The following is a 27,968-nucleotide window of genomic DNA, read 5'->3' on the forward strand; positions in this document are numbered from 1 at the left end:
ATTAAATAAGCAAAAGCAAATTTTTCAGAAACTTTTACAAATTACTTACATAAAAGAAAGTTAATAGGGAGAGTTAGAAGTTTGCAACAAATAATTACAAAAGTATCTAGGGCAGCATGAATATAAACCATGCCACGGCATGGTGATCTAATTATGGTGAATAAGGCATAACTAACATTTGCACCAAGACCAGAATTAAGAAATAAAACATACTTTAAAAGCTTAGTTCTACATTAAGCTTCTCTTCCCTCAGATCCTTAATGGGTTTAAACTATGTAATTTTTTTAAACAAACACATCATGTCAAACTATAAATTACATAGATGGGCAGTTGATGTGAAAAGCTCCTAAAATGTACAAACTAAACTGGTACTGAGTTGAGCTCTCCATTTACCTTTATGTACAATTAAATGTAAACCATAGTTTCACAGTTTTGAGTGTTTTATGGATAGATGCACAGTACCATATCAGGTTTGCGACTGTTCCTGAAGACCGGCTCTAGGGCCTGCGCCCGGCGCCGGGCGGCCCCTGGGCCACAAGTATTTACATAAATAAGAAAGCGTCATAGTCAATGGTCAAGACAGCTCAGCAAGAGCAGGATTCCCAACAGCACGACACTGAGTACCACAGTTTACACACGTGTGCAAATGTAAGCATCGGGACGGAGAAATCTGAGGCAAAGTCTAGTTGCCAAAACTCGTATCGCTGCTGTTGTAAACTTGGGCAATAAGTGACCCTCGGCAAGTTCTGCTCTCTATGGCTTTTTTTTTCTTTTAAAATCTTAAAGCCAGAGAAAATGCACACATACGACCCACACGCTTGCGCTCACACACACACACACTCACACACACACTCCACATACATACACAGAGTTCTCATTTCATGTTAGAATATGGTACATAGTGCAACTTCATCACCATGTAGAGGTTTAACACACATTTGCTGCGTGTTTTTCTGTGCAAGTTCTTAGTGGTCTAAGTCCTAGTTGAGGGTATTCATTTGCAGAACCACATGATTCTGGAGGTTGAAGGAAAGAAAAACCACAAGAGTTTCGTTCCGTTTCTCAAACCAGCACTGGATGTGCAAAGGCAGCGGACGACCTGGCCGTCAGCACAGCCGGGTCAGGGTGACGTTGAAGGAAGAGCCAAGCAGTTCATCACTTGGACTGGTCTCTGGAAAAATAGGTCAGTATATGCTGTATCTTCGTCAACCGTTCTTTCAGAGACTTCATTGATAAAACCGACAGCTGGTATCGGGGATCCACGGGAAGAACGGCGAGAAGCCACCAACACCAGGCAGGTCCGTTAGGGGTTGCCTAAAAATGATGGACATTTTAAAGAATTCATAAAACAAATCTTTATGTAATAACAAACAGTAACAAACCACTGAGCTAGTCTTTATTGAGCACCTGCCCCTATCAGGTCCTATCTCAAATTCTTTTAACAACAATGTAAAAAAGGCTATTACTATGCCCATATGAAACAGGAAAACTGAAGCTCAGAAATTTAATACCAATTGTCCAGGACCTCTCGGCTTATATGTGGCAGAGCCAAGATTCAAATCTCGACCTGACTCCACAGCCAACACACTTTTCTCTGCACTGAACTGCCTGCAAGTAGGGTTTTCTCAGCCTCAGGCTACCGGCATTTGTTGAGACCTGTTCTACACACTGAGGCCTGTTGAGCAGAACCTCTACCTTCTGTCAGTAGCTAGCACCTCCCTGGTTGGGACAATCGACAATGTCTCCAGATGTTGCCAAATTGTCCCATTGGAGTGAAATTGTCCCTACTTGAGAACTGCTTTCTTTCTTTTAAAAAGATTTTATTCATTTACTTTTAGACAGAGGTGGAGGGAAGGAGAGAGGGATAGAAACATCAATGTGTAGTTGCTTCTTATATGTCCCCTACTGGGGAGCTGGCCTGCAACCCAGGCATGTGCCCTGATTCGGAATCAAACTGGAGACCCCTTGGTATGCAGGCCAGTGCTCAATCCACTAAGCCACACGAGCCAGGGTGAGAATTACTTTCTTAAAATAGACATTTAAAACATTTTTTAGTTGGTATTTTAAAACTTTTTCAAAGACTTGTGAATCCCAGGAAAGATGTAAGAAAAAGGTCTTAGTTTCTTGCTTCTTTTGGGACACACACATACGTCCAGCAAAGAAGTCCCTCTGATGTCGCAAGGGCTGACTACTGAAAGGACTGGGAAGGACTGGAAATTCATATCCAGGAATTTTAAAGCCACCTTTATGGGCCACCTGTGCTCAGCTTAGCACCATGACCACCTCTTCTGCACATGGGGAACATCAGAACCCTACGTTTCCTAGAACCCCCCTGGATTCCACACGGGTCCAGGCTACACTTGGCCAATGAGAGGTGCCCCTGTGGCGTGTACAGTTGGAAGACAGGAAGCCATTATTCTCTGGAGACTGTTGCCAAGTGCGAGCAGAGGTGAGATTTGCAGAAGCTTTCAGGGAACTCTTGAAAACCACCTGCCCCACCCACTGATGATGAGACACTGGCAGGGACTTCCCCGGGGCTCCCGAGGATGCAAGCCGCTCCCCTGCCCGCTCCTGGGCAGTGGCACACCCCACAGAAAACCCTGCCCTCCCGCGTCCCCGACTGAAGCCTGACTCGCACAGACGCACAGGAGGCGGAGGGGCCGGAGAGGACAGGGAAAGGTGAGAGGGGGAAAAAGCAACACAAACGTAACACTGACGTTTTCAACAAGTTGGTTTGCTAACATTTAAAATGTCCTTATTCACTTTGGTGCTTATCAAAAGCTGTTTCCATCAAGTTTAATCAGATTCGGGCAGACGGGATTTTTTTAAAAATATGCTAGATGCAGTACTCAATCGGGAGATGGTCTGATGCGGAAATTTCAAGTTCAGGCGAAGAATTCCGCTGGGATTCCGACAGGCCTCAGCCAGCCTGAGAAAACTGGAATGAGAGGCAGTGTGCGCCACCGGGGGCTTCTGTCTCCATCTTCACGGCTGGTCACAGTCAGCACTTTATGAAATCCATCACCTTTCCCCCACTAAAGTCTTTATTCAGTTCAATGCAAAATGCTTACGCCTAGAAGCTAGTGCTTTGATGAGTCTAAGCTCCGATTATCCAGGACAGGGACACTTCTTTCATGCTTCTTACAGCGCCTGCTGACAGCTCTGCGTGTCTACAAGGTGCTCACTTCCTATTAATTAGATTAAGCTTAACTATAAACCCTAAGTGCCTGAGCTAGGCCATGAGACCTTCAGCTGCCTGAGGAGTGACGTATTACACATGAAGAGACAAAAATGAAAATAATCGCCAGGCCGAAAGTTGGAAGTAAAAGTGAGAAAAGAATTTTTTAAAGTATAGAAAATGACACATCCTCTCAATTGTCAAAGAGGAACAGCTGACTGGCTCAAAGGGACAGCAGTCTCAGAGTCACAGTTTGCTAAGTGGCACCATGTCCCATTTTTAACTCCTTATTTCTCCTTCTGGAAAATAACGCCCTCAGTTAAGGCCTCCTCCGCCCGCAGCCCTCGCTACTACCTGACAGGCAGTGGGCACCCCTGCACTGGAGATCGTGGTTGGATCCTAAAGACGGGACAAAGGAAACACTGTGTGGGAAGGGCGCAACAAAAAAGAAACTTAAAAATGTACTCATTTGGATCTATCACAAAAAGTGAGACTTTTGGAAACAACATCAAAGCCATCATACCTGAAGGTTTTCCTCTCTCCTGGGCATTGATCCAAAGTGCTGAAGAATTTGGCTTCGAAATCTGTCTCTTAAATTCTGAAACCAGCTGCAGGCTTGCGAGTACACCAAATCGTGAAGCTGTCTGAGGTTCTCTATCTCATCTTCATTCTCCACCTAGAAATACAACAGTCAGTAAGGCTTCTGTGTCTCATCTTCCTTGTCCGATACCACCAACCCTACTGAAACGAGGGAAAAACCCCCAGAAAAACAGAGAATACCTATTTCAGTTCTAGATCGGAAAGTACCACATATGTGCGATGTGTCCCATCTACTTCTGCCTCCCAGAATGCCAGCGGGCCACCCCGAGGGAAGACGCGAACCAAGCCGGACGCCAGGCAGCCTCGCTGGGCACAGAGCAGCTCGCAGAACCCCACCGACAGCCCCAGGCAGGGGGAGGGGCTGGACTGACAGTGTGTTCTCGGACCACGGTTTACCCTAAGTTGCAATTCCTTTCGTCTTTAGGGATCAATGGCTTTTTAAAAGCAGTGGAACTAAGAAAGCGGAAGAATACACTTGCTCCAATAGAAGGGAAGATCGTGGGGGGGAGGTTTAAGGTACAGGCGGTATGCGGAAAGTGTGACAGGATGGAAGACAAGCATAATTATATCTTTTGCTAAGGAACTGGATCAAAAAAATGTACCAAATATCTTGGCATTTAAGTCAGTATATCAAAAAATAGAGAATAAATTATGGGATGATGAAACTCTGCCGTAAAGACCCAAAGCTGTGACCACCTCCGCCATCCCTCCGTGCGCCCTTCAGACCGCTGGACCGCCGAGCTGCCGACGGGAAATTAAACGCACCAGCCTCCTGGCCTGAGATCCAGAGCGGTCCCACGGAACGCAGGTGGGAAGACGTGACGTTAACTCGTCCATCTCCCGGTGATTTAACACACATTTACGTCCCACTCACTACCCGCCGGGAGTGCTCTGTTCCGTGTACTTTAACGCATCTGAGCAAATACCAGCCCTGACTCAGCCTTTCCCACTGCAGGGATGACTCGAGATAAAAACAACAAAGGGACTCTAAAAACATTCTGAAATATAAAAGGTGAATCTACAGCACACAAGAGACAAGAAAGTACTTTTTACTTTTGAAGATTTGAAATGATACACAAGAGTTTAAAAGGCATCTACTTCCGCACAACAATGTAAATGCACTTAATGCCACTGAACCATTTACACTTAAAAATGGTCACAACTCAACCAACGGCTCTTGTTAAGTGCCTGCGGTGCAAATGCACACACACCTTCGAGGCCCTGTGCTGGCTGTTGAGCCTGGAGAAATGAAGAGGATCTAGGTTCTGATCTCCCACGTTCTCTGGGAACTCTCCGTGATTGGGAGCAAGACAGGAAAAGGGTGTGCGGGAACTAATTTGCATGAGAACGGATGCGGGCCTCTGAGAGGAGGACCTGTTTCACTGCCTAGAAAGGAGCCTGGACACCAGCGCGATGCCCGGGACAGCGCACTCCAGTGTGCTGGGGAAGAATTCTCTGCGGTACCTTAACGTCTTCCAGATACTCAATGTCTGCAGTGCAATATCCATCCTTCATTCCTCTTTTTAAAACCCGAAACCGCTTTCCTCCGACTGTGTCCACCACAGACCTTCCATCAGGTAAGAAATGTACATTTCTAATTTGTAACATACAACCATAATCTGCAAAACTAAAAGAAAAACTCTAGTTAATATCCAAGTTCAAGCAACAAGCACGCCAGTTCTCAAAACGTTCAAGGAAAGTTCCAATATAAATAGAAATATTTAAGTACACAGAGAGCATACCTATTTTGTGTGTCACTGACGCACATCCCAAACTGTTTGGTTCCAGTCTGTATGCTCCTGCGAATCATCAGTCTGTATCTTGGCTCAAATACATGAAGAGGGCAAGGCACAGTGGGGTAGGCCATAGTGCAAACAAATATTGGGACATTCTTGGTCAAGCTGAAGAAGAAAGAAGTTTATTATACATCGTAACATACAACCAGAGTGCGTGAACCTTGCAGCAGTAGTAAGTTAATACAAAACAGAAAGAAATTAGCCCTAAATAAAGTGACTGTGATTCTTGCCAGGAATGAGAACTGGCATCGCCTTCATTACACTCACACTGACACAACATTAGACTAAGAAATTCGTTTCTGACCCTCTCACGGATACAAGGCAATCTGAGTTCGAGACGCCAGGGCATCATACAGCACCAAGTACCTTTATGAACCCCAGATTTCCTATGATTTCTAATAGGAAATAATGACTATAGGAAATAATGACTATTTCCTATTAGAAATCTGTCTGAAGCATCCGTAACAGGACAGAGTTAATCTCTCTGATCTGCAAGACACTCTTAGTTACTCTTAGGTAACAAGAAGAAAGGGTGAGCACTCACGTAAGACAAAAAGGAAACCATTAAACATATTTTCTAACTCACTATTCAAAGTAGTAATTCAATGACATTTCCCCAGATAATTAAAATGACGCGTTTTCCCTCGCCAGACTGACGGGAAGGAAGGACAAAGGCGATGCCCCGCTCTGTCTGACACGGGTGTGGGGAGGCTGCCAGTGCAGGTGGCAGATTGAACCAGTACATCAGTCACATTGAAGGAGAATTTGGCTAAAAACATCAAAAACTTTTAAAAATGTTCTTAACCATTTGAACCAACAGGCTCACTTTCCGCCCCACCCCCTAAAGTACCAAAAGAATGTTCAATATAGTATTGTATATAGTAGCCAAAACTTCGAAGCAAAAAAAGAGTATTAGTAAAATAATTTTTGACACAGCCATAAATTGGGATACATTTAAAAGTCTATATAATGAAAAAAAGAGGTTGTGGAATAATATGAATAAAATGACCCCATCTGTGTTTAAAATATATTTATATATATTAAAATACTGTTTAATACACAAGAACTAGTTCCTCTACGTTTACAACTGTACTCTGCCATCACTGAGCACTTTCCTTATAATCAAAAGAACTAGTGGGACAAAAGCCCCAGAAGACCCATTGGTCAGCAAACCTTGGAAGTAGCAGAGGGGTACCCTTCCTAAACAAAACAGCCCCGTCAGCAGAGCAGCAAGAGCCCCTCCCGCGGCTCTCTACCCTGCCAGGCCCCCGAGTTCCTACTCCACCTGTCCTGCGTGGACTGCACCCTTCGGGGGGCGGGGTCTGGCTGTGTCACTGTTTAAGGGTTCAAAAGTATGTCGCAGCTTTCTTACAGCCAGTTTTTTCTAGCATTGATCAAAAAGCTTCATAATCTGCATATTATAATATTTTTTATCACAAAATCCCACAAGCCCTGGCTGGTGTTGCTCAGTGGATTGAGCACTGGCCTGCGAATCAAAAGGTCACTGGTTCAATTCCTAGTCAGGACACATGCCTGGGTTGTAGGCCAGGTCCCCAGTAGGGAGCATGGGAGAGGCGACCACACATTGATGTTTCTCTCCCTCTCTTTCTCCCTCCCTTCCCCTCTCTCTAAAAATAAATAAATAAAATCTTCTTTAAAAATCACACGATGAAACATCAGTTCCATGAGAAGACAAATCAATATTGATTTCTATAAAAAAAGATCAAGTCTTTCTTTCTTCTGTTGAAGGCCACTGGCCCAATGAAGACATCTGGTGAGCACTTACTGAAACGGAAGAGCCTACAAGCACAATTAAATTTTTCTTAAAAAGTGAGAAACATAAAATCTTCAATGTATATAATTTGAAAAATAATGGAAACCAAATTGCTCAATAAAAAGAGCATACAAAAATGGCAGTTTTATTCTTTAGTGTGTCTACTGAAAGGAAAAGAGTTAAGAAATTAAACACCTATGAAAGAAATTTAAAGGAACTCAAGTGACTCAAAGAGGGAAAGCTATGGAAGAAGAACAGGAAAGAAAGGTATACAGAGGGAAAAACCAAGCCCGACCTACCCAGCTTGAATCAGCCAGGACGTGCTCTTAATAGTGGTCTGTTCTGCTAAACCCCAAAGCTACCGCACTACCTCCAGAGTCCTCACTCTCCTGTTACTAACTCAGCATTTTCATGAAGTTAGAATTTGGCCCCTAAATCCTGGCCCCCTTTTCCGATTTCAATCTCAGGCCTCAAGGTCCCACCTTCCAAACCTCTAATTGGCTAAAACCCCTGCCAATCCAGACCATTTATCCTCTACCTTCCTCCTACCCTGCCTTGAGGCCTGAGGGTGGCTGTCCCCAGCAACCGGTCACCAGCTCCTCTTCTCCATTCTGGATTCCGGATTCCGCTCCAGAAGTCACTGTAAGGAGCCCCTCCCCCACCTAAAACACTGTTTCAGCACAAAGAGCTGAGTCAGTAACTCCCAGCAGAACATCTGGAAGTTACCAAATGAACTTCTTAGAAATTCTTTTTAGGACGGGGAAGCTGACCAATATTTGTCTAAAACACTCACTCCTCTGACCATATGGGTTGAACTAGAGACAGGATAGGACCCGGCTTGCCACAGGAAGGCTTCTCCTATGTTAAAAGGTGGTAGTTTATAGTTTGATTGTGTTTTTATGAGGAAAAACTTACTGTGAGAGTTCAGCAGTTTCTTCGTCATACACTTTTTTTCTCTCGGACAGCTCATCAGGCAGATACTTCACTATTAATTCTTCCAGCAGCTGCGTGACACAGTACCTCCTATCTGCTAGATACTAAAAGACAGTCTTATTTTACATTGCAATACTTTTTTCCTACAGGATAAAACAGGCAAAACAGTTTGGCTGATACAGTAAAGCCTGTAGCACAGATCCCCACAGTCAATTCTGAGTTCGTGGCGGGGGGACCAGTGTACAGTGGACAATGACGGCCCGGCCCAGCTGTCTGAGGCGCTGCCCGGGAGCTTGCAGACGCAGCTGCAGCACAAGCCCAGCTCTCCCCAGGGCACCTGGGTCCTGCTTCCACACAAGCCCGGTGCCAGCAGCTAGCAGCCCTGCCTCTGCCATCCCCACACAAGAGGCCACTTCCAACCCCAGGGCTCATGGGCACCTGAAACGGGCATTTTTATTGAGAAACAAAAATATAAGGAATAAAGAAAATGATGCATGTCTTACTCTGAAAAAGCAAAACTCGCCCCCGCCTTTGCTCTCTATGTCAGTGGCAGAGAGTCCAGATAACATGTTTTCTCTCGGATTTCTCTTCCCCAGTCACTCACCATCACTCAGATGGTGGTCCTTACATTAAGAGCTGTTTTTTCCCTTACGACGCCCCAGACTCTGTATCAGGTGGCACACTTCACCACTCCCTCCATACTCTGAAAAATGGCCACCCACGTGCCTTTTGGTGTCATTATTCCAACTGCTAAAAGCCATCTCTTTCTCTCCTGCCTATGAAAAGCCCACCAATCTTTTAAGGTCTGGCTCCATTTTATGTTTTTCATACAGTCTTCCTTAATTATTTTTCTGTCTCCCAAGAGCCCCATGTTTTACCTCTTGTGCCACATAAAAGTCAGCTACCAGCCACACCCTGCACTGTACCACATGCACAGGGGCACATCATCTCCCTGTAACCGAACCAAAACCTGCACAGGGGCAGGGAAAAGGGTCGAGGGCACGCACAGAACTTTGGACAAAGAAAATGTCCCGGACAGCCCTGGCTGGCGTAGCTCAGTGGATTGAGCGGGGGCTGGGAATCAAAGTGTCCCAGGTTCGATTCCCAGCCAGGGTACATTCCTGGGTTGCAGGCCAGAACCCCCAGCAACCGCACATGGATGTCTGTCTGTCTGTCTCTCTCTCTCCTCCCCCTCCCTTCCCTCTCTAAAAATGAATAAATAAAATCTTAAAAAAAAAAAAAAAGAAAATGTCTCATACAAATGTATTTAATAAAAGAGGAAAACCTCTTGGGAGACAATGACAGAGAAGATAAACAGAAGCCATCCTTTAATCTGTGGAGCCAGCATAAATAAGAGTTTTGTCATTATCCAATGAAAAATGAAGTAGCAAATGAGAGAGGCTGGGACAAGGGTAGCTGCGGCGGTTTTCGAAAGTTAGCGTGAGTCAGGGCTTGTTAAAAGGCAGACTGCTGTGCCCCACTCCCAAGTGCCTGACCTAACGGCTCTGAGGGGGCCCGGTGTTTCTAACAAGCTCCCAGGTGACGCAGACGCTGCAGGTCAGGGCCCACGCTGAGCCCCACTGACCAGGGACCCTCTTGAGCAGGGAATGTGCATACAGACAACTTACAAGTTTGTTAGAAAATTAATCAAATTATAGGCATTAAAAAAGCAATTTTATTACCACTTTTCTATTAAATTAATAAAGATGTTTTAAAATTTAATATGCATGCATTAAATTTGGGGAACTATGACCTCTCTTAATTTAGTGATAGGAATCTAAACTTGCACACTTCTAGGGACCTAAGTAATTTGGCAATTGGTTTTAAGCATCTTATAAACATAAAACCTTTAAGCTAGTAATTTATCTCTCAGGAATTTATCCTGAGGAAATATTCAAAGACAAAAAACACCATATATAAAAAGAGAAAACAAAACAATTTACATAACCAACCAACAATAGGAAAACATTAAATCATTAGATTAATACACTGCTATAGAAATTCTATCCTTAAAATATATTCAAATTAAAAAATGAGCAAAATAAAATCACAAGTAGGAAAAACATAAAACTGTAGAGCATACCAATTTTAATTTTTTATATATTTAAAAATATATGTGTTTTTAAATATATATTTAGATTGTACAGATTATATTACATAAGGTGTTCTCATGGTCGGGACATAGGATAAAGTTGTTTTGAAACAGTATGTTTGTTATTTTTAAATAATAGGCTTATTTTCTTTCAAACTCCAAACATCTTTTTAAGGTAAGTTATCTCTAAATTTAAAGCAATGTATCTAATTGTTAATCAATCTAAAAACTCTAGAAACACAGGAAAAATAGCATACTTAGAGTACTTCACCTGAAAACACTGAAGCATATTAGGTGAACATGTAATCGACAAACTCCTTAATTAAGAACAAGTTTATCTCATTTCCTGACATTGTGAGCATTCTGTGTATGGTTTCGTGGTTTCCGTGTCAGCTTGTTATATAAGACACATGTCCAACATAACAACACACATACAATATTACAGTACCGACACAGACTTGTGCTTTGTGTGTGCGCAGTAGCTATGAATGCTCAATAGCAAAATGGTTTTTATCGCTTCTTTATCCAGATTTGGAAGCCACTTTTTCCTTAAACACTCCTGCCAACCACCAGAGACAGGCTCCCTCTCCCTGACCAATGACACCAATGCAGCTGGAGCTCGGGCTGACAGGGCCCTGGCCCCACTCAGGGGAGCTCCAGCGGCCCAGGCTCCACTGAGGGTGTGATCCCCCCACCTGCTACAGGAGGGGCCCGCGGGGATCCAGCTGACTTCCCGACACAGCTCGTCAGCGCTGACCGCTGAGCCCACAAGAAGGGGCATGGGGAGCTGTGCCTCCCGCTCCTTGCCCGTCTACTACTGCCCTGGCCGACTCGGCAGCCACTGGTCACGTGTGCCTCCTCAGTCACAGCGACCACATTTCAAGTGCACAGTGTCCACATGTGGCCAGTGGCTACCACACTGGACAGCACAGAAAGAGCACTTCCATCAATGCAGAAAGTCTGCTGGACAGAGTTGTTCCAGGTCTCAAGGGGCCAGAACTAGGCCAGAAATTTAGCCTGTTATTGCAGAATAAGGCAGGGCAGTTGGGTTTCTCCAATACTGTCTCATTAAAATTGAACCTACTCCTGTCCAGGTACTTAACCATACCTGCTTTATTAAAAAAAAATTCAGTGCAGGAGCCTTGGCTTCCAGGGCCTCTCTGCTTCCCCTATCCGCTCTAACCTCGCCTTCTCCAGCACTAACATATGGTAATGAAACGCCTTCCTTGACCGTCACTAGCATACATAAGGTAATTCATTCTGAACATGATAGTCACTACTCCTATGGCTGCACAGAAGAAGTAAAACCTTGTTGCCAAAGCTGAGACCAGCACACAGATTAAATGCTCACCTCTTTTAAGCTTTCTTTGCAAAGGGGACAATACGGTGCATGATCTAAGCAACGCTCAAGGCAGCTCTTACAGAACGAGTGTCCACAAGGGGTTGTTACTGGCTCGAAAAACAACCTGAAACCAACCAAAACACAAGTTAGTTTTCACATTCCACTACCTATTGGAAAAACTGGACAAACTCATAACAGAACCATAACACTAATCTCTGCTGAGAGGAGGAAGGAGGGTGTGATGGGCAGGAGAGCAAAGGTGTAGCGGCGATGCAACCACACTCTCCTGAGGAACACCTTAAATGTCCCACCAACAGAGGTGCCCCGACAAGCACCGAGGGCTGTACTAACTCATGTAACGACCACTGGCCACATGTGGCACTAACCACTTGAATGGGGCTGGTCCGCACTCAGAAGTGCAGGAAATGTAAAATACATGCCACTTCATGCAAAATAAGTAATGTGAAATAGATCATTAATAATTATTAAATAGCTTTCATAGATTCTTATTTTCTCATCTCTTTAAAATTGGTTTTCTTAATAAGCTTATAAAAAGCTTTACTATATAAAATTCATTAAAAAGAGTAATCCAATAAATATTACAATTAAATCCTAAAGAAATATGAGGCCTAACATCAAATGTGACACTCAAATAATATAGAACAGCTAATGATAAGTAATTAGAAAAAAATTACTTCCTGAAACACCGCTGAATTTCCCGGGAGTATTATTAGAGGTGCGGGCACCTCAGAAACGGCCGGGCCTCCTCCCTTCGCCTCATGGACGGACAGCCCACACTCAGAGTGGGGAGGCTTGCCCGGGAGCGCAGGGAGGGGCGCCGGCCTCTCGGGGCCAGTGCCGGGTCTCCGACTCCTTGTGCACTGTCCCGTGACCCCACACAACACGTGCCAGAGGAGAACGGTCTTTCCACACTGTCAGTCATTTAGGGTTCTAGGCATTCTACACAGTGGAAATCCCCAGCCAATGTACTTTAATAGGATTTTATGGTTAAAATATATAAGCAAGACAGAGTCAGATATATATAATACTTAATTAGAATTCTTACCCAAATCTAAAAGCATGGATGTTTCTAAATTATGATAGTAACTATAGCTTTTACATCACTTTACAATTTCCCAGATACTTTTTGTATTTAAGTCATTTGATTCTTATTAACACTGCAATAGAGAGTATACATACAAATACCGACCCCACTTTCTAAATAAGGAAAACCAAGGTTCATACATTAAGGTTAGTTATCCAAGGTGTGAAAGGTCCACCTAAGAGTAAAATTCCTATCTTTGATATTTAGTTCAATATTCTGTTCCTTTACATTGTCTGTTATTACAGAGGGGGTCACCTTTATCTACCCTGTGTTTTGTTTACATCAACAAAAAAAGTTCATCTTGTATAAAACGTCACACACTCACCTCATGCACAGAGAACACTCGAAGTCCGAGGCGTCTATCAGCTCTCCCGGGACGTCGCCAGAAGCCAGTGAAAACGTGCAGACTTCACTGGGAGGTTCTACTCAAACAGAGAGACAGGGTTACCTTCAGGAAAAAGTTTAGACGTTATTCTAAGTAGGTAAATGCGCTTCCTATGAAGGTAGTGAAATTTTTACCTCCTTGCTTTTTAAGCTTGTTTCGTCCATCTTCATCGACAATCACGTCCTGCTCCAAAAGAGACAGCTTTCTTTTCAGCAGAGCACCTTTTTCTCGAACAGAGAGTGAAGGTTCCGAGGACACTCTCTTCAGGCCGTCTTCCCGGGCGGGCCTTCCCGCGGCGTTGATGGCCTGCGCTGACTGAGCACGGTTTAAGCTCCCCTTGACAGGCTCCGACGGGACCTCCGCTCTCTCTCCACTCTACAAAAATACAGTAACAAGGGCACCTGAACCTCTTTCCTACCCTTTAGTGCTCTCGCCGAGAATCAAACTGAAATGAAATTTCCATGTCTTGTCATGTCCATTTACTCTTCATTTAACAGCACCAACTTGTAATTCTAAAACCCCGGCAAGTAAATGATTTTTGCCAGTACTTACACAGCCCTAGACACCCAGCTAACTTATGTTACAATGAGGTTTAAGCAATTATACTAACATAGCTGTTCCTCTCTTGAAGAAACTAAAATAAATACAATATTCTCCATTTTCCAGGAGACTAAAAGTTTTCTAACATTCAGGCGACTTAAAATTGTGATTCATAGCCCTGGCTGTTGTAGCTCAGTGGATTGAGTGCGAGCTGAGAACCAGAGTGTCGCAGGTTCGATTCCCAGTCAGGCTACATGCCTGGGTTGCAGGCCATGGCCCCTAGCAACTGCACACTGATGTTTCTCTCTCTCTCTCTCTTTCTCCCTCCCTTCCTTCTCTAAAAATAAATAAATAAATAAATAAGTAAAAATCTTAAAAAAAAATTGTGATTCATAAACAAGTCTTTTTACATAAAAGTGTGTAGTATAAAAATAAAAGGTTATAGACAAAAAATCCTATTGAGACAGTTATTAAATAGCTTAACAGTACCTAAACAGGTTCCAGAACTGAAATCAGGGGAGTGGAGATCTTAACAGGTAAGGAAACAGACACGCTAGCCCCACGACCCCGTACCTGCTCCGGGCTAGGCTCACTGGCAGAGTGAGGCTCTTCCATCACTGACGGAAAGCCAAAAGGCTTGTTTTTAGTACACGGCAACGAACTCCAGGAAGAATCCTTCAGGCCTTCTTTTAAGTTTTCAGGTGATAATAAATCAAATAAAATCTGTGAAGAGAAGTATTATAAAAGTAATGAAAAACATAAAATATTTGGTTGAGGACGAGTTAATGCAAAGTTATCTAATACTTAAGAATTTCTAGAACACCTGCAGCAGACATTATTTTTAATGAGCAGGGGAGGAAGAGATTGAGTAATAAAGCAGGACTGCCAAATACGTGTAGAAGTCACGCAAAGCCGAAGTGTGCCCCAGCGGGGTCACGCTGTCTCAGAGACACCATTCAAAAGGAAGGCATGGGCGTGGTTCAACCGGAAGCCTGCGAAGGCTTCCAAGATAAAGGCTGACTGTTTAATGTCAGGATGGTAAAAAGAGGAGATCTTAGAGGAGTGGAAAACAATGACCTCTGAAGATCAGTGAGTCCCACCTGTCAAAATAGTTCATGGTTCACCTCCAACGTCTATTTTAAGGCTAGACTGAAGAGTGTTTATGTGAACTAAAGAACTTGGACCTCTAACTACAGAACTCTAAAATTCCACGCATTTAGCTTCGGAATTTAGCTTCTCACTGAACAACTAACCTGCTCGGGCAGTCACCACACCAGCTCCTGGCTGGGAGCACCGAACGGCGGCTGCCCCATAACAGCTGGGGGCTAACCTGGGAGGCAGCTGTGATATCAAAACTTCTGGGCACTTCTATCAAGAATATACCTAAAACCCTCAGAGAAACAGGGTAGGTCAAGACAGGGGAAGAACCTGGCTAGAGGAAATGAGAAGGATTCAGGGTTTGTTTATTTTTTTTTTTTGGTTGCCAAAATAGCTGTATTTATATATACAGCAGAACACTTCTTAAAGTCTAAATTTGGAGGTTTGATTTTTTCAGCTGTACTGTCTCTAAAATACACAGAAATTAGAATTATTCCTGATCATTATAATGTAAATAAAAGGAAATACATACAATGTAACTATGCGTATGTGGTAGGCACTCAAGCAATGCCTCATTTAATGAACAAATATTTAACCATCTGTACATGTTTTCACATCTCCCTTGATCTGAAAAAATGGATTAAACGCATGCTCACCCTAGAACCCAGCCACTCTGCTCCTAGGTGTGTACCGAAGATACAAAACTGCATGTCCACGCAGTGACTTACACAAGAATGTCTACGGCGGCGAGTGGAAACAGTCCGAATGAAAGTCACTGCTAACGGTGAGCACCACAAACTGTGGGGTGTTCACACAATGGAATACTCAGTGAACAACACAAGTTTTTTAATCACTGGATGTATCTCAAAAACATGTTGGAAAGAAAGCCAGACACAAAAGAGCACACGCTGTACGATTCCATGTACACTAACTGCTAGAACAGGCAAAACGACCCCACGGCGACAGAAACCCCAACAGCAGCTGCGCTGGAAGCAGAGAGACAGGGACTTTACTGGGAAGGAGATGAGGGGATTTTCTGGGGCAATGAAGATATTCTATATCTTGATGGGCTGCTGTTACATGGGTTTATAATTTCTCAAAACCCACTGAACTATAAAATCCATGCATTTCATTACAGGTAAGTTATACCACAATTTACAAGAAGCATATTGGGGAAAAACAAATATTTCAAAGTATCAGGTGTTTTGCATTCACCTGAGTGTATTAACCAACAAACAAATATTTACAGATATATGAGGATATCCGACAGCATGGAAAATACAAAATTATAAGCCCTTAAAAAGTCTGCAGTCTCACCAGGGAGGTAATGCTAACAAATACAGAACAGTCGAAAAACACACAACAGTTAACAAATTCTTGTTAAAGCAGCGGGCTCAGATGTATATGCAAACAACCCTCGTAGAGGATATACCAATATTAGCCTGCTGCACAGACATTTGGGATATTAGAAAAATTTTAAAGTTCTCATATTTCAGGGTATATGAGACTCTGCCGAGGTGCTCCTTAAACTATGACCCAGGTCCAGAGATTTAACTCCGAAGGTCTGTGGTGGGCCCAGGAATCTTCGTGTTTACCACGCCCCCAAGATGACTTGGACAAAAAGCCACAGTCTAAGAAACGCGACAAAGGTGATTAAATGACACGGCACGTTTTGAGGACACTGAAGAAGAGAATCGTGACCGGGCGCTGAGGTTGTGTTAGGGTAAGGATTTCCCAAAAACAGTTTCACTAAGACTAGAGTCTTGCCAGATGCTCTGTAAGTTTCACACAAGTTGAATGCTACCCTCATGCCTGCAGAGCAAACCCTCCGAGAAGCTTTGAGGAAGCCTGTTTAACTTGGTTTAACCTAATGTTCCCCAGGGTCCTTTGGTCAGAGAAGCCCCTCCCTTTTTTCTTTTAATTGACACCTACTAACACGCTACCGGACAAACTTGAGAAAGCGGAATACTGACTACTGAGAAAGATGTTTTAAAAAAAGAAAGAAAGGAAACTCAGGAAAACAACCTGACTGGGGCGATACTCCTGGCACCCATAAAAAGCAAGCAAAGTTTAGACCTGAAATGAAAGGCAAAACCAGGCCAATAAAAATTCCTGAGCAGAAGCATCATGACAAGTATGTTTAATTAAGGATAATTAGTCTGGCTCAGATAAAACAGACTATTAGGGAACATCTAAATTTAACTAAGCTATCATGCATTTACATATTTGTGAATGAAATGTTTTGATTTCAGTGAGAACTCAAAACACTAAGTATATGACCCTGAAAACCACTTGTCAAATTGCTACTAAATTTGACTTATGGATTCCTTGTTCTTATCCTACTTTTCTAATCAGCACTTTTCGAAATAACTGTGTTTTAGCCCTGCCTTAAACTATTAATGTTGGTAAACTGATTACCTTTTCCACTTCCAGCTTCGCAGGTGCAAAATCCTCGTCAAGGGCTAAGCACTGCAGAAAGAGTTGTAAGGCATCACCTAAAAAGCCAGCATCATGGAGCACTTTTCCTTTCCTGAAGTAGACCTTCAATAAAAGCACATACACATGACTTTTTTTTGACAGAATTGTTTAAAAAAAATTAATATCAAGCAAAGAAAAAAAAAGGTCTTCTTGGAAATGCCCATTTTGAAACTGAATGACTCTTCGGAGCTCAGAGCATTTTAAAGGTGTATTCACGCGCTGCCCTGGAGAGGCGCTCACCGAGGAGCTGAGGCTGAGAAAGTGACTTCAGACCACACTCCTAATTCCCTCATTCCGGTGACAGGTCCAGAGCATTCTTAAGTTGTTTGTACAGACCATTTCCCTCTTATTTCTTAATATATGTGTGCCTTATACTAACCAGTCACACATTGGCATGGAATTCTACATAATTTTTGTAATTAATTTATAATTTTTGGACCATCCTGAATATACTGTCTTTGAAGGCACAGGTCTGAATGGAGGAAGAAGTCACAACAAAGAGTAACCTCCAGTTTAAAAAACACATATGGAAGACGGACTGAGTACATACACAGCCCAAGTCTTTTCCAAACCACGTGTGGCAAGGCAACCTCCTCTGCCCCCAGCTACTGCATGAAGTCACCACCCAACGACCTGGCTCCCAGCACGACGCCTCCCTTGGTTCCCCAGCCTCAAGGACCTCTTCCCTCTCCATTCCCGACTCCCTGCACCGATGGCTTATCTGTATGCATCTTCACAATATGGCCAGTTGTATCTCTTTGAGGATACAGGTTGTTTTTTAGTTAGGAAACAAAGATTTCTTACAATTTACTGAACTTAGAGTTTGAGGACTCTGAGTCAACCACACCATTCTGTTAAACTTATAACCAAAACCGAATGCATGTTCCTTACAGCTGAAATTTTTAAATGTATGCAAAATGTAAAACAGTAATTTTACCTCAGGCCAATTTGGCAGTTGAAAGAGAACTGCATTCAGATCTTCTATGGCTGCTTTAAACTCTTGGAGACCAGCGTATGATTCAGCTCTGTAAATTTTTAGAGTCAAGTTGCCAGGCTCTGAAATAAGTATTTTATAAAGGTTGATTATTTTTAAAAGATTATTGTATAATCCACAAAACACATCATACTAGATTTAACAATTAACCTCGTTTGATTCCAATCATTAAGCACCAAACTAAATGTTATAAACCAAGCACAGTACAAGTACAACCTACTGACATGTCGAATTTTATCTAGAAGTTACACCAACTCATAAGCAGACTATTTCAGTGGAGAGAATTATGGTCCATAAGAACACTGGAAATATTTTTATAATATGAATAATCGCCTTTAAGAAAATAAATGTTTTCTTAAGGTAGCGCATTCTACACAACTTAAAATACAAGTCTTAGATGCTTCGATTTGCCTCTTCATGGTGAATTTTAAACTTTTTCACAGCCTAGTTTCCGACTCCTTCCTTGCAAACAGCACGTGCGTCAGTACTGCACAGGGAACCTTCGCAGTGACGGAGACGGACACGCCCGTCTCAGGAGGTGGTGAGGGTCCTGATTCAGGAGGAAACAGGTTGACTGAGAGTCAGCTTCCTAACAACGTCAAAATTTTAATCCCTGCCATTAGCAAGAACGGTATTAAGCCATTCCAAAACAGGTTAATTTCAAATAGTCCCGAGGAAAAAACTTTGTTTTTTAATTTCTCTACCCTCGACCTCTGTTCATGAGAAACCAAATTAGTACCCAATGGCCACCACAATTTCAGACACTTAGCTGGTTCACTCCATCCCACAATCGATTTCTACATGTATATAGATTCTAAAATGGAAGTTTAAGAAAAAAAATAATCTTCAGTACATACAGATTAACTTGATTCTTCTTTTAAAGCTATTCATCTTTGATGCTTATGAGCAAGTATGCATATAAAATAAAGCATTCATTGTGAAAAGGGCATACAGACTTATAATACCTCATTAAAAAAAAACTATTATAAAACTCCTCAACTGCTCCATGGTTTACTCCAGTTTTTAAAAGACTGCTTTTCTACAGAAAACTGTGGACTGAAAAATTACAGTAAACAGGACTTTTTCCATTGCTGATGCTTGAGAACTGGAATGATACTGTTCCCTCAAATGTATACCAATGAAAAACTTTAAAGAAGGATGAAATTAGTATTTTGTGAAAATATTTCTTACTTCCTAAATGAAAGACAAATCTAGAATATTTTGTCTTTTGTTTCTTAAAGCAATATAATTGAAAGTCGTTATCTCTGGAAAAAAAAGGACTAGCCAATCAGGAATGAAGACTTCTAGCACAAAGCTGGACCCTGTACGTGCTCGAAACACTGTACTTGATCCTTGCCTTTCAAGAGCTTATGATCTAATTAGAGATTTTTATTCTATTGTGAAACAGCATCATGTAATCCTGATTTGACAAGCACAACTGAAGTTGGGAAAGTGGAGAGCAGCACGCGCCAAAACAGTCCGAGAGTGCGTAGTGGAGTGGAAGCATCAGCAACCCTGAGCGTGGAAAAGGGGCTGGGCCGGGCAGGGCAGCTTCCTGCCCTGCCCGCACGAGGGGCGGGGGCACTTGTGATAGCAGCCTTGAGCGCCTCCATCGCCCAGGCACCACCAGGGAGGGGACTTCACCGTCACTACAAACAGCCCGTTCCATTCCTGGCCCCCTTCCTGAGCTTTTAAAAAACTTCCCACTTTGTTCTTGCACAGCGAGTCCCCATCGCCTCATCCTTGATGAGGCGCACACAGAGCTACTGAATTTCACACCCTTTCATCAGCGCCCTTGCCGCTCACACAGCCTCCTTACAAGGGACTGCACTCAAGGGAGGGAGAAGGCCCTTCTGAGGACACGCACTCAGTCTGTGCGACTGCTCCGCTCCGACCAGTGTCCCCGCTCCGCTGGACACAAGGCACCCAGGCCGTGGAGACTCCCGGAGACGTGACAAGAGGGTCAGATTTGAAAGCCTTTGCTCCCCAGTTACTCACAGTTAATGTTTTTATTGAGAACTTCCAGTATTAGTGCAATAATTATATTGAATGACTATTAGGGAAAAAAGTCAGGTGAGTTCAAACTCTCCATCCTTCTTAAAGAGATCAGAGCCACTTCTTACTCTAAAAAGAGCCACCAGACACACTCATCAGGGCCCTCTGAGTGGCCAGAGCCCAGACTGAGTGCCCGCTGCAGCACTACTGGGTGCTCATCGGGCCTCGCTTCTCCACTGTGTGCACCTATTTTTGTGCTTCCTCCATTGTTTCCTGCTTTCGTATCCCCAAAGCCTGGCCTTCCTAAGTGATCCTTCATCTTTTTCCAATCCTTAGGAACATGTGTAATTATTAATAGGTTCCATCCTTAGTTCATTTTCAAGAAACTTTTACAATTATAAGTTATTGTTTACTTATGAAATTTGAAAAATATAGACAATTATTAAGAATTAAAGTTATTTTTTCCACCACAAAGAAATAACAAGTACTGGCATATAACCTGTACTTTTTTATGTAGTTTTATGAAATATACCACATATACTGTTTATAACCTACTTTTTGTCAATGTAATTAAGTCCCCTTGATTTGTAATAGTTGCAAAGTATTGTACTATATGGTACAATCTTAAAAATTCCCTACTGCGCAGTTTTTACTTACAATTTTTGCTAATATAAAAAGTAGTATAACAAGGTGCAGCCAAGAGGGGGGCCCCAAATAGGGATTTGGAATGGGTTCCAGAACTCAAGGTGTCCAGGAAATATTAGGATGTCCTCACCACCTCCCCACCACAGGTGTGGGTTGGGGGAAGGGACACATGGAGCAGGGCCATTGAGAGCTGTTTTGCATAGCAACAGCTTTGCAGCTAACTTCTGGAGTGGTCATTTAACATATCTATAGCCTTTAACTGGTTGCATAGATATGTTAAATAGATGCAGTCATGCTCTGAGCCAGGGGAGTGGAAGTAACTTCCCCATCAAGACATAACTGGGGGCAGGTCCCCTGAGTTACAGCGCCTGCTTGGGAGTTTGGAGAAAATTGGATCCATGACATGGGGCCACACCTGCCCAAACTCATGATGGCAGCCCAGTAAAGCTGGAAGAATATGAGAGTGCTGGCAAGTGTAGCCAGTTGTGGGAGGAGTCGGAAATGGGGCTGCAGAGGAAGATTGGTGCGGGGATTTAAATCGACACAGCAGCCATAGAGGAGAGGACCAAGCGGCTGGGGCCCTGGGAGGGACAACCACCGGTTTTGGCAGAGTGGAGACTCCCTCAGCCCTGTGAGAGAGAATCACCATGTGGCTCTAGCAGAGAATCGCCACTCAGCTTTGGCAGAGTGGTGACCACCCCCCCCACACCCATTGTGCAGAGAGGACCACACGGCTGTGGCAGTGGAGCAAGAACCTCCCAGCTTTGCCAGAGTGGGAACCCCCGTGGCTTTAGAAGGGGGAACCACCACCCAGTTTTAGCAGAGATCCCAGCAACACAGCTGATGGTTCCGGGAACCGAGGGAGGCCTACCAGCCGAGACAGATTACTGGGAAGAACCGGGGGCTGCCTGAGCCTCTGACTTCTATTTCTTTTCCTGAGATACAGTACCCCAGACTGGGCAAAGGAGAGAAGGAAGGACTGTGTGTTTGTGGGTGTTTTAAGGGACTTTGGGATTTTGATGAAGACATTAGGTCACTACTTTATGTCTGTATAGCATTAAATAAACATTTCCTTTCCTTTTCATGAATCTCTGGCATCCAGAGATGTCTTTCCTACAAGGCGGCGGACATAACGAACCTGGGGGGTTCCTTTTGGTAATAGTATATCACCCCCCAGACCCCCCTTTTGTTCTGTAACAGTAGTATGAACATCTATCTATATGGCTTTACGTATCTGTTCATTCCCTTAGTTATTTTTATAAAGCTGAATGACTGTGTAGAAAGTTATATATACAGATTTCAATACGTTCTAATCTGCCTTTTATTTAAAAAAAAAAAACTATTTTACACTTCTACAAGCTGTGCTTTTGTTTCCTAGAAAAATACAAAAAAACCCCAAACCCCAGTATACATGCATTTCGTCAGTATGTGTAAGTATAAAAATTCACTGTTCATATCCTTCTTGTCATTCTCCTGAGTGTTGTTTTCTTTGATTTATATGTGGAGCTATTTCATAAATTTCAATGGCTAACCAAAACACCCAATTTCTTTACTTCTTTTACTTTTCAAGTTCAGTGTGAAGGACTTGGTTATCACAGTTAAACTATGACAAGTTATTAGTGATTGATTAATAAAGCCCAAGAATAATAGCTTGGTGTAATCATGAAGACCATGAGCACTGGATTCGGAAGAGTGGGTGCAGGTCCACTTTGGAAGGTCACCCAGCTCTCTGAACCCATCTCCGAGGCTATAAAATGCTGGCAGCCTGCAGCGTAAGGCTTTGTGGGGACTAAATGGGAGAATGCATGTAAACGGTTAGCACACTGCCTGGCACACAAGTGCTCAATGAATAAAATTGTTATAATACAAAAATTTCAAAAGTTGATAGAAAAATGAGGTTAGATCTTGATACAATGTTTCAAGTCCTTTGTAAAGTATAACATGCATAAGTTTACTGACTGAATTCAAATCTTTTCATATTAACCTCATTGATTATTAAAAGCAGTTTACATTTTCCTTAAATGTATTCAGTATTTCCCCATAACTTGACTAACTTTGTATACCTAAAGCCTTGCAGTATCTGTATTTTATTGATGTAGGCTAAAATGTTACCCCCTAATTAACATATGCAAGCCAGAATCAGGGTTTACCCCTCACTCTGGTCACGTTATTAACGTGGCAGAGAGAAAAGGACAGGACTTGACACCGCAAGATTTAGATTTCAATTCCAGCTAAACCATCTTGTAGCTATAGCACAACTTTTACAGTTATAAAAAAGTAGTGTTTTAGTGAATATTTATTGGGCATTCACTCTGTGAGGCACCATTTAAAGTGCTTTACAGGTTTTGATTCAATTCTCACAACAGACCCAGGTGGCTGTTATTGTTTGTACCTGTCTACGAAGTAGATTCTGTTCTCTCTTTTCACATAAGGGAACCAAAACAGGGAGGTTAGACCACAGGCCCAAGGTCAGAGAGTAAGCCAAAGGGCTATACTGGCATTCAGACCTAGGCCCATCAGCTCCCAGCATGCACCGCTTTACCCACTAGGCCATATTGCATCTCTAGCCTGAGGTGCCTTAGCTTCCTCCTGAGGAGGACCATGCTCCACAGGGCTCCTTGTGAAGAGTTTAAAATACTTGGCAATAATAGTCAAGGACTGTATAAAGACGAAATACATTAAACCCCAAAATTTCCTCCTCCAAGTATTTTAAATAAAATGTTCTCCCATGTATGACCTTTGTTTAAAAAAAAAATCCAAACTGTAAATTACTCTGTTATTCTGTTCTGCTCCCTTCTTTGGGGAAAGAGGGGCGCATGAAGGGAGGAGGCAAGTCTGTAAAAATTCACTAAAACTAAAAGAAGACAGCATAGCAAAGTGGGATCATTTCAACAGACTCAAGTATAAAGATTCAATGCAGACAAGACTTTTACATAATATCCTTGAATACTAAAAAGACAGAAAGTTATGAAACATCTGAGAGTTATTATCAAAAGATCAATGGATTAAGTGTTATCTAAATATACTTCAATTCAACAGAAACTTATGTAATCTCAATGGGAAATTTCTGATTTTGGCAAAGGTTTTCAAGCTTTTCTTTCTTGTTGGCAGAGATAAATTTGAATGTGCGTGGGCTAACTATAGACTAGATTTTTTTTGTAGTTAATAGTATTTATTTGTTTCATTTTAAGAATTACATGAAATTAATGAAGTTCTTTTTCATTGCCAACAATGACCTTATCATTATTAACTACAACTGTACAATTATATAAATACATTCCAAATCCCTATCCAGCTAACTAGCCGGCTCGCAGAGAAGTTAAAGGCTAACTGTAGAGATTTGTAACTCTACTAAATATTTTTGTTCATGCCCATAAACTGTTATGCACACAATATCTGTATTTTACAACTAAAAAAATCAAAGGATGAAAAATGTTATCCTCATTAGTATCATTCAGACATATTTTAAGTATGTCATATTTTAGGTCTTTGAAAGACCTAAAAATGAGGGGGAAAACAGGCTAATGAGGTGAAAGTCAGGAGACCTGGGTTCTAGTCATACAAAAGTAGGACTGAGTATTTGAATGGGAAAAATTCCCAGGTGCCATCTATGCAAACTGAAAAAGAGAGAGAGTAGATCTTTCAGTCTTTTTCTGTTAAAAAATAATACCGGCAATCTAAGGGTCACAATCTTCTTTAATTAAAGGATTACTGGTCACAGAACACAAAGCTAGACCTTAATTAGTAAATGGTGCTCAACTGTTCTTCCACGGATTAGGACATGAATTCTTATGAAATGCCTAATTTAAGAGGTCAAATCATGAAATCATAATACTGAATAGAGCTGTCAGTAAGTTGCATCCTTTACACTAATGACAAAAAAAAAACCCCACTTCTTACAGATTTATGTTAAACATTTTCATTGGATGAGCTCTAACAGCAGGATGAACCCTGGTCCAAGCTTTAGAGCTGGAGGACAGTGCTGCTGCCTCTACAACCAGCTAGTCTGAGGACAAGTCGTTTCACTGCCCTAGCTTTGCTTCTGTGCTTTTAAAACCAGGACATGGCCTAGAGGCGGAGTTGTCTGCGTCAGAATTTTGTATACCAAATAGTTCCCTTTTGTTTTGGACTTGACGTTCTATTCTATTCTATGACTGCCTACTCTCCATAAAAAATAGTCAAAGTGTATAAAACTGTAGCAGGCTTGTCCTTTGAAGTCTAAAGTGGAAGCTAAAGAACTTATGACACATGGACATGAACTAAAGGGGGGAAATGTGGGTGGGAGGGGGTGTGCAGGGTGGAGGAGAATGAAGGGGGGAAATGGGACAACTAATAGCATCAATAAAATAAAATTAAATTAAACATAACAAAATACTTTGTTATATAGTTCATACAGTTACCTAATACCTAACATCAGTTTATATTTTAGATGTCTACTTTCTTGGGGATTACTCCCCCAAGTATTATTTCCTACAAATATAGATGCTGAGCTTGAAATAGGTCTATTTGGTTAACGCAAGGTTTAACACTGACACTCTTGACATTTGGGGCTTGACAATCGTGTGGGAGGCAGTCCGGTGCGTTGTAGGGTGTTTAGAAGCATCCCTGGCTAATGTACCAGCACTAATCCCACAAGGGGTGACAACCAAAAATGTCTCCAGACGTTGCTCCAGATACTGTCCCCTTGGGGGAGAGGGGCAAAATCTCCCTGGTAAAGAATCACTGATTTAGAGAACAAGTCCACATTTTACATAAGTAAGTCAGGAAACACCCCCCTTCCATAGTCTAAAACCACCCTAAGGAAAGTACTAACCTAGGTTAGGAGGCCTAAGCTGCTGAGGAGGAGGAGACAAAAGACCTAAAGGCCATTCCCCACAGCTTGGTCAGGAATGGAAAAGCAAACTGAAGCGTGGCAAAGAATTCCGGGAGACTACCTCTTTATCTTGACCACGAAAACTAGGTGTATTCAGAAGTAAGCACATCATGTGTTTATGAAATAAGTATGACTTGAAACAGGCCGGTTGAAAACCTCAAAAGGAACCGTTCCAGCAGGCGTTTTCAGGTGAAGACTTTAACACCCCTGGGCAGCTCGGACACCCGCCCGAGCTCAGTGGCCGGGGCCGGCGGGCCCCGGGTGATGGGTGCGGGCGCCGAGCTCCCGCCACGCCCACCGGACGTCACCCGTTACACAACGCCGCCCCCCCTCCAGCTTATGCAATTCTGCCCTCCCGCGGCTTCCAAGTGCCCCGGTGACTTTTGTGGGAGACCAAGGTAAACGCTGCCCGCCAAGCCTCGCTCAGCTGGGGATCGTCTCCGCGCCCCGGCTGTCGTTTCCCCGCGGCGGACGCGGCCAATGACCGGAAAGAGCGCGGCAGGAAGAGAGGGGCCGCCCGGGCTCGCCCTACTCCCACCCATCCCGGGCGGCCCGGCCGGGGCCCCGCGGTTCTCGCGACACGCACGCCCAACCGCCAGGCCGCGGCCGAGGGAACCCCGCGCCTGTGCGCCCCTCCCCACGCCGCGTCACAGTCAGCACGGCGGGCCATCCCCATTGTGACCGAAGCACCCCGGGGCGCCGCCCCCTCCCACACCCTCGGGGACCCCGACACCGGGTACGCGGGATCGGCGGCCTCCGGGAAGCACAGGCGCCTCCCGGGGGCGCAGACGAGCTCCGGGGAGCCCGCCCGTCGGGGACAGGAGGGTGGGCTCGGCCGGGCCCGCGCCGCATCCCCGCTCGGTCACCTGCTCGAAGCGCCTCGCAGGCGGCGGCCAGGGCCTCCCGGTAGCGTCCCTCGTGCAGCAGCTCCCCGAGCCGGCCCGCCGCCCGGGCTCGCTCCAGCTGGCCCGGGAACCACTTCTCGGCCAGGTGGTTGAGGACGACACTGGTTCTGAAGCCCGAAGCGGCGATGGCGGCAGCCAGAGGCGGCGGCCGCGGGGTGGTGCCCTCGGCATCAGCGGCAGCGGCGGCGGGCGGCAGTCGGTCCCGGCAGAGGCGGCAGCGGGCGCGGAGCTCTCTCCTCAGGCAGCGGCGGCAGTAGCTGTGGCCACAGGGCACGGTCACCGGCTCGCTCAGGAAGCCCCGGCAGCCCAGGCAGCTGAGCAGCCCGCCGGCGCCGGTGCCGGTGTCCGCGCCCGCTGCCCGCGCTGCGCTCCAGCCCAGCCCGTGGCGGAGCCGGTAGTTGAGCACCAGGCAGTCCACCAGGGTGCCCAGGCACTCGGGCCTGACCGGGGCCCCGCGGCGCAGCGCCGCCGCGTACGCCTCCAGCGCTCCCTTCAGGTGGCCGCCCAGGGCCAGCAGCTCGCCGCGGCGGAGCAGCAGCTCCCAGCGCTCCGACTCCGCGGCAGCGCGCTCCAGCCGGTCTCCGCTGCCGCCGTCCACTTCCCAGAATCGGCCCCGGCCCCGCGGCCTAGGGGCCATCTCCCGACTCCCTCTCAAGGAGCTCCTCGCCACGGCCGGAAAAGACATGGCCCGTGGAGGACTGCTCCGCCACCGCCGCCGCCGCCAACCGCCGCCACCGTCCCGGAGCTCCCGGGCGCGCGGCTCCGCACGCGGCCCGCGAGCAGGGGGGCGTGGCGCGCGGACACGGCGGGGCGGCGCGCGCCCGGGAAGCCCCGGGGGCGGGGCCTGCGGGCTCGGGGTGGGGCCCGGTTCTGCTAGTGCTCCGGGACTCCCCCGCACCACCCGGGTCCCCCAGGGGCTGACTGGCTGGCCACGCCCCTTCCGAAGCCCCTCCTGGCTGGGGACGCGACGTCAGATGATCCCCCAGCGGGGATCTAATTGGCTTCTCCGGAAAGAAGGGTGTGGCTTGTAACTGAACAAAGCTCCAAAAGCCCAGACCTCCATCCCCTGGCCTCCCCGCCCTGCTCTCCCCACCTGCTAAGGCTTTTTTCCAAATGCGCGCAACCCGGAGGCTCCTCTCCCGAGACGTCTTCGTGGGACTGAGCCCCAAATCGCCATCCCTCCCCTGATATACCCACCCACCCGGGTGGGGAACCTGCTCCCTCTTCCTGTCCCG

The 27,968-nt window shown here is 44.7% G+C and overlaps 1 protein-coding gene across 1 annotated transcript; it reads right to left on the bottom strand.

Moving 5' to 3' along the window:
• Nucleotides 1–27,515, bottom strand: LONRF1 (LON peptidase N-terminal domain and ring finger 1). The gene is made up of 12 exons (XM_028527039.2): nt 26,695–27,515; nt 18,259–18,377; nt 17,262–17,384; nt 14,319–14,468; nt 13,340–13,580; nt 13,146–13,242; nt 11,725–11,839; nt 8,264–8,385; nt 5,521–5,679; nt 5,243–5,405; nt 3,702–3,854; nt 1–1,314 (listed from the first exon to the last, which is right to left on the bottom strand). The coding sequence occupies exons 1-12, from the start codon at nt 27,416–27,418 to the stop codon at nt 1,156–1,158; spliced, it is 2,325 nt and encodes a 774-aa protein (XP_028382840.1). The 5' UTR covers nt 27,419–27,515; the 3' UTR covers nt 1–1,155.
• Nucleotides 27,516–27,968: the final 453 nt, after the last annotated feature.

Source organism: Phyllostomus discolor, chromosome 11, assembly GCF_004126475.2.
Source record: "Phyllostomus discolor isolate MPI-MPIP mPhyDis1 chromosome 11, mPhyDis1.pri.v3, whole genome shotgun sequence".
Taxonomy (NCBI): Eukaryota; Metazoa; Chordata; class Mammalia; order Chiroptera; family Phyllostomidae; genus Phyllostomus; species Phyllostomus discolor.

Bases quoted from the DNA above. Each gene is read 5' to 3' on its own strand.
- LONRF1 (XM_028527039.2), bottom strand. From the start codon at position 27,418: ATGTCTTTTCCGGCCGTGGCGAGGAGCTCCTTGAGAGGGAGTCGGGAG. The intron at 14,469-17,261 runs GTAATCAGTTTA...TTCTCTTCACAG, and splicing joins CGAAGCTGGAAGTGGAAAAG to ATTTTATTTGATTTATTATC. The intron at 11,840-13,145 runs GTGAGTGTGTGA...GGTTGGTTTCAG, and splicing joins GAGTGTTCTCTGTGCATGAG to GTTGTTTTTCGAGCCAGTAA.